We start from the raw sequence: 9,341 nt of genomic DNA, 5'->3' as shown, positions 1-9,341 counted from the left end.
AGGAATGATCTTCATTTATCATACAAGCGTGCAAACTAATGAATTAGAAGAAAAAGCACTTGCAGCCAGGTTCCTTAAACTACATGCAATGAAATGGACCTTACTTAAGGCTGCAAAACCAGGTTTTAAGCTGCTAGAGACATACGTGGGCAGATTTCTGAAACTGTCCATTGCTGCCAACAAATATGACTAGGATAGGCTTAGATTCATTCAGTAATAAATATGGGGATAACAGCCCAAATCTGATTTTTTTGGAATGAAGTCAACAGAACGGCTTAACTGCTTATCAAATATTATCTAAGGCATTTAGATAAAAGTAAATATGCACAAAGGACTTTGGAGGTCAGCCATCTAAGCATTCATTGCCTAGGCTCCTTCCACAGTCACTGGAGAAAGAAAACGAGGACTGGAGAGAAGGGTGGGTAACGCCCTATTGAGAGCCATTTATGATCAGCAGGAGAGTCACCCTCTCAAGATGCCTCGCCTTGACCACAGGGGCAACCTAAGGAAACTATTTTAGGCTGAGTGACAAGTGTCTAGAAGGCAATCATCAGAAGACGAATAGCTCGCTCTATACTTTTAAGTAGAACAATGGTCATAGTCTTGCAGGCAAGTAAAATAAAAAGAAAATGGCTCTAGGGGCAGTGAATTAAGCACTTAAGTCAAGGGTTCTTTTCCAGTTCCATCACCTCTTTCCAAGTGAGAATGAGAGGTTGAGGTTTTGGTTCAAAAGTAACATTTACAGAGAGGCACAGAGCTCAGAAATACAAAGTTGCTATTAACCTTCATGAAAACAAGCAGCTGACAGAGGGTCTCTCTTCCATTTGCCTTTTCCTTCAGGAAAAGGCTGTACTGTTACCAGAATTCATTGCATGGCATCAAGGCAAAGTCCAGAGAAAGAGATGCTTTATCAGCTTCACAGCTCATGGAATTAATAAAAAATATATACATAAGTAAAGGAAGTCACGTTAGAAAACCATCATCCAATTACCCAGAAACTTTAGAGACTGTAAGGTACCGTCACCAGTGAAAAGAATTTGGCTTACAGGAGCACAGCCCTCTACTCTAAGGTACAACCTTGACCTGAACGACTAGGGTTGAGCTGGTTCAGCTTCCAGCCACAACTACTTGGTCAATCTTCTGAGACAGCAAACAGATGTGGCCACCTGTCCAAAAAGAACGGCCTGCGACTAGTGGAGTATAAAAATCCAATTTGATGAACTGTCATCAGGCCTTAATGACTTTTAGTCATCAAGTTGGATCAGACTAGAACTGGTTATGTATAGGAGTATGCTGAATTGTTATCAGGAAGCAGGATTTCTGATTTAAAAACAAAAAAGAAAATAAGAGAAACCTCAGAATTATTAGACTTTATAGATAAGAGAATTACATCATCAGCAATCTCAACATTTCAATTGCATCCAAATCTCAAAAGCCAATTCATAGTGTAAGTTTTACTGCCAACAAAACTGCAAAGTAGCTGTTTTCTCCCGAAAATACTAGTTTTCACTAGTCAATATTAGTCCATTTGGGCAGTCTTACAGACCTAAGGCACAAGACGCAGACTCCGTGCTGTAAACAGGCGACATAAAGTGATTAAAGTAGGACACAAACACCTCTAAAGTTATTTTCTTGGTGAACAGATTCTGGTTGTAATCTGTTTGTAGTTTTGATTAAAAGAAAAAGTTTTTTCAGTCAGATTCGCTTGTGATTATTTAATCTGTCTGCAAAGGGCTCAGAGAAACTGTAAAGCAGTATGAGAGACAGAATACAATTCACAGGCTCAAATATGTATCTTTTCCTCCCCACAAAATGTTTCCTCTGAGGAACATTACTGGATCACAGCTGGTCAAAATACTAAATCTTGATTGTCTGGCCAAGAGCCAAAATCCACAGCTACAGCTCTTTGGTATGAGAATACTTTGAAAAAAAAAAAAAACCTTAAACACCATTTGATCTTTTTTGTTGCAAACTATGACCTCATGGCAGAAAGAACGCTAAATGAAGGTGTTTAAGTTGGTTTATAGCCATCTGAAATGTTTGAAGCTCCAAGTACAGTTCCAAGCCAATATCATGTCAACTGTGCTAAAAAGCAATAATAGTTTCTCACCTTCTTAGAGATTACTGGTTAAATAACGCACAATAGTGACAGGGCTACAAAGGGAGGTTGCCAGGATGAAGTTAAGGTGAAATTGCATCTTTTGGCAGCTAAGAAATTCTGACACACGCTTTAAAAAAAAAAGCTTCATAAATTAAGCTACCAGAGTTTTCTTAACTCAAACATTAAGTTTTAGGCTCCTCTTGAATCTAGCAGTATATGAATCAAGACATACCTTGGAAACACAAGTTTAAGCCTTGGCACACAAGTATTTTCAAGCAAAGCTTTTAAATGCGGGCTCAAAAGGCCATCTCCCTGACTACAGACAAGACCTTCTAAAGGAGTATCTCATATTTGCCAGCGTTCGATAAGCCTATTGTCTAATCTGTTCACTAGGAAAAAAATGTCTTTCTCACTGGACTGCTCAAGTTTGCAGTGTACTTACTTGCCATTAATAATCACAAACACTATCCTTCAAAAGTTACACAGTGTAAATAAAATTAAGCTGAGGAATAGGAGAGAAAATGAAAGAGTCTCTTGATGTAATGCAACCATGATCTAAAGAGCCTGAAATAAATCTGAACATGCAAAAAGGAATAAAACAACGTTCAAAATGTACAGACTACATACACGTAAGTAAAGACTTGGTCTCTCTCAAAAGCTGGAATAAACTGCATACTCAAAAGAAAAAGAATTTAAAAGAAAAAACTGCATAGGGCCTTTGGCATCAGCAAAAGCTAATCTTAAAAAAGAGCTGCTTTTCTGGAAGCCAGTGAGACTCCAGGACTAAAAAATTGGAAACAGAGAGAATTATTCCCAAAAGGAAAGAGAAAAGATTTGGGGGACCACAACTGTGACAGTCTAAAAGGACAACCACTTTGGCTCATCATCTTTCATCTCGAGAGCCAACAACCAGATTTGATATCAGAAAAATAAGTTTTTGCAGTTCTGTAGCCTCTGTAACAGTGTGTGCAGGAACCAACTGATCTATCTTGATTTCATCTACATACAGTACAAATAATGTTTTGCAGTAGGGGTAAGGGGGAAGAAAAGTAAACACAGCAGAATATAGGTGCCAGGAGAGATATGAAGAGGGAAGCAGAGCTTGTAGACCTGCAAGATTGCTGCAATAAATCATGCATGTTGGGATGTGAAAACATGTATTAATCATTTAAGTGTCATGCCTGAGAAACCGAAAAAACACAAATCTCACCAGGCAGAGGGATCCAGCAGCAACGCAATTAAACCTTGATGCAAAGTCACTGGACTCTGCAGACCTTCAAACAGGGCCAAGGGCTGGCCCCAGAGCTCCAGACAGCACAACGGACTTCATGAAAGCCCAAAGCTGAGACTTTAAAGGCCACTGCCAAATTTGCTCTGATAGAAGTATGAAATAGATGGGATCTTCTACAAAGGCTGTGGGGCTTTTTTGTTTGTTGGTTTTCAGTTTGGAGGGGTAAAGAAATGATTTTGTACTCAAGTCTAAACAGATGCTTATCAGTGAAAGAGGTTAAGCCTGAAATGACTACGTATTTCTGCTACCCTGAATAACTAGGGGATTAATTCCATGCCAGACTGCACAGAAATACAGATTCTCTAGCCTAAAGCAAAACAGAGGAGCATGCATGGGCTAGGACTTAAAAATTGTCCTGTTCAAAGAGAACCCAAGTACAGCATAACTGTTCGTGTTTACCACTCATTATGATTTAACAGAACTTAAAATTCAGCAAAACCCAGATACAGTGCCTGAGGAAACTGAAGACCAGCAACAACAAAACCAAACAAGCCAGGCAGTGCAAGCAAATCTGTAGATAAGAAAAACTCTATCACTGCCTCATATGCTCCTCCTCTCATCCTGCCAATGAAGGATAACCTGGAAATACTTTACTGACTATGGTCTGTGGCAGAGGGTATCAGGTGACTCACCTACAGTATCCTGAAAACAAAAAATTCCTTCAAATTTTCATTTTAACAGCTGGTGACTTTTATGCATCCTTAAATATATGTAATCAGATACTATCCACAAGACAGTGGGCATCTGTACTCCACTAAATATGTGCTCCGCAATGCCCGATTATGAAAGTCTAGCCAGTTTTCCCCTTGAGCTAGACTCCCTGTAAAGCCTCATTCCCATTTATATTATTACGAAGTACTAAGAAGCATTGTTTGGAATCATTAGCCTTAAAAAAAAAAAAAGTTAAACATGAACAACTATTCATACAAGTCTTGGAGGTGAGAAGGAAATGAAGCATAGACATTCATGGGGGGGGGGAAGGAGGGAATGCGATACTCCCGGAGAACTATGCTTAATATTCCTACATGTTTTGAAATATTATCCAGCTAAAAAATGTGTTTTGTCTTGTTAATGACTATGTATCACCTATAGGAAAAGAAAACCCTGCTTGTATGATGATAAAACCTCTAAGGAGTAACTAAAGCTTCCATTATCAGTTCTTTCAAAGCCAGCACACCCCAGAAGGGAAGAACAGATACCTATGCTTTTTAGACAATTCCCATTTAAGAGTCATCCCACCTCCGCTTATTCGAGACTGAAGGTGACCATCCACCACCTATACTCTTCCCACTCTACTGACGAGTACACACAAGTGCTACAGAAATCACAGTTTAGGTACTTTGGCCCTTAATTTTCAGATTTGCTTAGGGGACCACACGTCCTCCTAGGACTTTTACATCATAGTGAAGGATACCCCATGAAAACTCACACTAGTATTTTCCCTGATGAAGAAAGCTTTTCTTTATGCATCTTGTTAAAGGATAAGAAAAGCAGGGAGAATCTTTTCTGCTGTGCCTGAAATTACTGACAGAAAAAAAACTGCACAAGGGACTGATCTTCCTTTTTTTAGGGCCCGTTTACTTCCACTGTTACGTTGGCAGAGTTGAATTTCCATCAGGCAATACTTTTTACAGTATTGCTCAAAGATGACACTTTTTCTACTCCTGTATTTGTTTTCCTTTGCCAAGACTCTTCTCCCAAAATAAGTGATTTGGACACTAGCTTAGAGTTCACATGGATCAGCATTTCTGTGCAAGGAATGAAAGATAACAAAGGCAAAGAGTGAGACAGAAATAAGGGCTGGCGGGAGCTGTGGCATGATAATGTCCCATAGGATTTTCAACACTGTTACCCATTGAAGTAGAATTTTTGTCCCAAGGTTTGATATATTGAGCTGTGCTACTCTGAGGCATTAACTCTGTTTGAAGCCTGTTCTTATAATTTTCAAATGGAGCAATAACAAGAGGCTTGGTTTTGTTTTTGCATAAAAGGATGTGTGATCATATACTGTCGTTAGAACTGATGTGTCGTTCTTCCAATGTTCTGCATATTGCAGGAAAAAAAAATTAAAAAAAGATACTTTTAGAGCTTACCAACATTTCAAGACCCTACTAAAATACAGCAGTAAGAATGGTGTTGGAATAGTAAAATCCTTTAAAAGTTGCAGAAATGGGTACATAAGAGAAGGCTGTTTACCAGCAGTTTGCCCACTGTTTTTCAACCCAAAACTATTTATCATGTACCACTTTTTCTGCATTAATTTCAGACAAGTAGTTCCATCACTACAGAAATCCACCTTATGCTATGCTGCCTCTATACCTGTCATGCAGAGCATGGCAAGAAACTAGTCTGCATTACACTAATGAAGGCTTTGCTACTTCTGCTGGTTTAACAGGTAAGGAATTCAGATATAGTATGAAGAGCACTAGAAAGCTTTAACTCTGCTCTTAAAGAAGGGCTGGTGCCACAATGTTTAGCATCATTTCACATCAGATTTAAAAATTGGTTCAAGCCTGGTTTTGAGTCTCCCCTAAAAGCCATATACAAGCCCAAAAATATTAAGGTTTGGCTATTAGTGCTTTGTAGCTCATTATCTTATGAGCTTATCATTATCTAATAATTCTATATTAGGAATAACTAGTTTCCGTTAGGAAGACTAAAAGCACTCTTTCACCTCAATTTAGCATATATGCCAGAAGAAATTACTTCTCAGATCAACTGAAGCAGCGAGGGAGTCCATATCCATCACCAGAGCATCTGGCAGCAAAACCTGGTGGAGTTACCTCACACTGGATGATATTTTTCAATACCTTGGAGTATCCAGGGCATCTACATGAGGCCAGGTATGACACAGGGACCACGCAAGACTTGTGCAACTTTGGAGCAGTGAATAATTAACCTAAGGATCCTAAAGTGGCACAATGCTATGTTTGTATGGAATTCAGGCACCCAAAGAATGAAGATGAGACTGAAAGACAAAATAATTGCTTAAGGTAAGAGGCTGCATGAGCATGCACAACTCAAAGACCATAAATTAAAAAAAAAAAGGTAATACAAAACATCTAACACCTGCAGAAATACACTTGCTAGTGAACTGTGCCTTCCAAATTTATTAAACCTTATCTCAGTGGGTTTAAGGAAAATTGGTGAAGACTCATGCTCAAAGAGCTGCTGCAAGAGATGGCTACACTAACATTAGACTTGTAACACAGAAACCATTCTGCTTTGTTTTTCTACACAGACAGTGGAGAGTCCATCTGGATCCTCCAAAGTGAATCCGAGCAGGAGCACTCAGGATTTCCATGGAAGGTTACTAAAACCTTCAGTTTCTTATTAATGTTGCTTCCCATTTAGGAACAACACTCAACATGCAACAGCTATTTTCATCAGCAGCAATTATACTCAAGACAAATTGTGCTGATTATAATTCAGATTCCCATGCAGCTCACCTGAACTACACATTTAAAGCAAAAGGGAAGCCAGGTGCTGACCAGGCTAAAACTTGTTCTGTTAAGGTTGTTATGCATTTCTACTCTCCTAGACTATCACAGAAGGTGCTTCTGCTCCCAACCCTTCGATATAGTCCTAAAAGAATGATTAATTCACCTCCCTTTAGTGAAAAATATTGCTTTTGAGTCTTCCCCCACCCCACCACTCCTGCAAGAAGTGTTGTGGGCCTGTCACATGAATTATGTTAAAAGAGCAGAAAAAAACAGTAGAATATTGTGGACATCTTACATGGCCTGTATTCTAGAGACGTCACAATCTTCACCAAGCATGCTTAATTCTTATGAGGAGTTGCTGCTTGTTTGTGAAAAAACCTTACATCTATATTTTTTGTAGCATCCACCTCTTTCTTTTTAATTACAAAAAATACTTACCATCTAACCATTAGCCCAAGCTCCATGAAGTTTTTCAGGTTAGGAAGAGTTTGCCTTAGATCTGGAGTACTCAGCCCATGTTGATATCTAAGCTACAAGAAAAGAAAAAAACCTAGAATTAGCACAGCTTTCCAAATGAATATAACATTAGGGTCAGTTAATTTACAGGGTTTTCAAAGAACGTGTAGGATAATCAAGCAGTTCCAAGTGATCTATTCCCCTTAAGGAAATGTTCCATTTAATACTCATAACCTCGTATTAGCAAAACCCACCCAAGAACAGGGACAAAATAATCAGTCAATCTGACTGTTAAACCTCATTACACTTTTTCCGTTTCCTATCTGTAACAGGAGAGCAGCCTCACAGCTTAATAAAAACACAGCCATTAAGTGAAAAGACCAAATTTCAACACAATGTTCTATATTCACTAATTCAAAACATTTATTTGTGTGCGAGTGTCATCTGTCATCCTGACTCTATCAATGTATGCTGGAATCAGTATTGGAATTGTTACAGCAATGTCAACTAATAAAAATACAGTCACACAACTGACCTAAATCTGTGTTTTTTATACAGTTTACATCAACATTAAAACTGCTGCTATTATTCTCATAATTAAACCCAGCATTCAAATACAATGCCATGTAGCTAAGAGAAAGGCTTCAAACATTGACTTTAATCCAAGTATTAACTCCTATGTGGGTGCAAACATGAATGAAAAGATTCAATACACTGACTCCATGCAAACCGCAACTTGCTTTTACCCTCATATTATCCAATGAAGTACACATGACATAGCTGTCACTGCTGGTAATTATAAACTACTTATTTAAGAAGTCCCCAAACTAAAAATACCTTTGAAGAAAACAGCACAGAGAAGGAAAAAAGTCTGTCTTACTTTCAAGTACGAATCTCAAAACTTCATAAGCTTTGCAGGAAAATTTATCCCTCATGTGGTTAAGATATGGGAAAAAATATCCCTAAATTCCAATACCTTTCAGACTATCAGAATGAAGCAGTATCAACTTAATATGCAGTTCTCTGCGGATGTTATCACCCTCTAGAAGTCACGGCTCCCCTCCGATATTAGAATCATAGAATGGTTTGGGTTCGAAGGGACCTTTAAGATCCTCTAGTTCCAACCCCCCTGCCATGGGCAAGGACACCTTCCACTAGACTGTGTTGCTCAAAGCCCCGTCCAGCCTGACCTTGAACCCTTCAAGGGATGAGGCATCCACAACCTCTCTGGGCAACCTGTGTCACTGTTTCACCACCCTCATTATAAGACGTTCTTCCTTAGATATAGTCTAAATTAGAGCCGTTACCCCTTGTCCTATAGCTACAGGCCCTGCTAACAAGCCTGTCCCCATCTTTCTCCTCAGCCCCGGCAGCTGCAGGAAGGGCTCCCCGGAGCCTTCTCCGCTCCAGGCTGCGCTCTCCCAGCCTGTCCTCCCAGCAGAGCTGTTCCAGCCCCCTGATCATCTTCGTGGCCTCCTCTGGACCCACCCCAACAGGTCCACGTCCTATACACAGTAACTACACAAATTTGATACTGATAGAGCTACCTGCTGAAACGTGGAACAATCCCACTCAAAGTTAGATTTGTTTTTTTAGAAGTACACACCCGTTTCCATAATTCATGGAAGTAAGGTGTAGGCAAGCACCCTCTGACTTAGAAAGACTTTTGACTTCTCCCAAACAATGGGCCAATCCGTTTTTCAGAGAAAAAGACTCTTGAAATTGGGAATGACTTCTATGCTTCTCTGTGTTTTAGTAAGAAAAATTGCTTTGGAAGAAAATCATCCCCAGTACTGCATTGTACAACAGGAGGCCATTTATTACACAGTTTATTATTTCCATATGGACACAGTCAAGTCATATGGTGGGCTTGGATTCATATTTTCTGCTACAATGACAGAACCTGGATTAAGACAACCATACAATATAAATTACTACACGATCACCACATTCTCCTGATGGGATTACAGTGGATTTGGTTAACCAAAGAACTAGCCTGGGGCAAAAGAAATAAAAAAGCACCAAAAAAAAGTATCAAAAACATTACAAC

The 9,341-nt window shown here is 39.3% G+C and overlaps 1 protein-coding gene across 1 annotated transcript in view; it reads right to left on the bottom strand.

Annotated features, from left to right (window-relative positions):
* LOC104620927 (UV radiation resistance-associated gene protein-like) overlaps positions 1 to 7,365 on the bottom strand; it is a gene marked incomplete at its 5' end in the record, with an annotated part of 12,862 nt that extends 5,497 nt beyond the window's left edge. The window contains one exon of the mRNA XM_010287288.1: positions 7,274 to 7,365. Coding sequence (XP_010285590.1) covers positions 7,274 to 7,365 — 92 coding nt within the window. The remainder of the gene's footprint in view (positions 1 to 7,273) is intronic.
* Between the last annotated feature and the right edge of the window lie 1,976 nt (positions 7,366 to 9,341).

Source organism: Phaethon lepturus, unplaced genomic scaffold (genome assembly GCF_000687285.1).
Source record: "Phaethon lepturus isolate BGI_N335 unplaced genomic scaffold, ASM68728v1 scaffold13105, whole genome shotgun sequence".
Taxonomy (NCBI): domain Eukaryota; kingdom Metazoa; phylum Chordata; class Aves; order Phaethontiformes; family Phaethontidae; genus Phaethon; species Phaethon lepturus.
The sequence above is the reverse complement of the archived record's forward strand: the minus strand, read 5'-3'. Positions and strand labels throughout refer to the sequence as shown.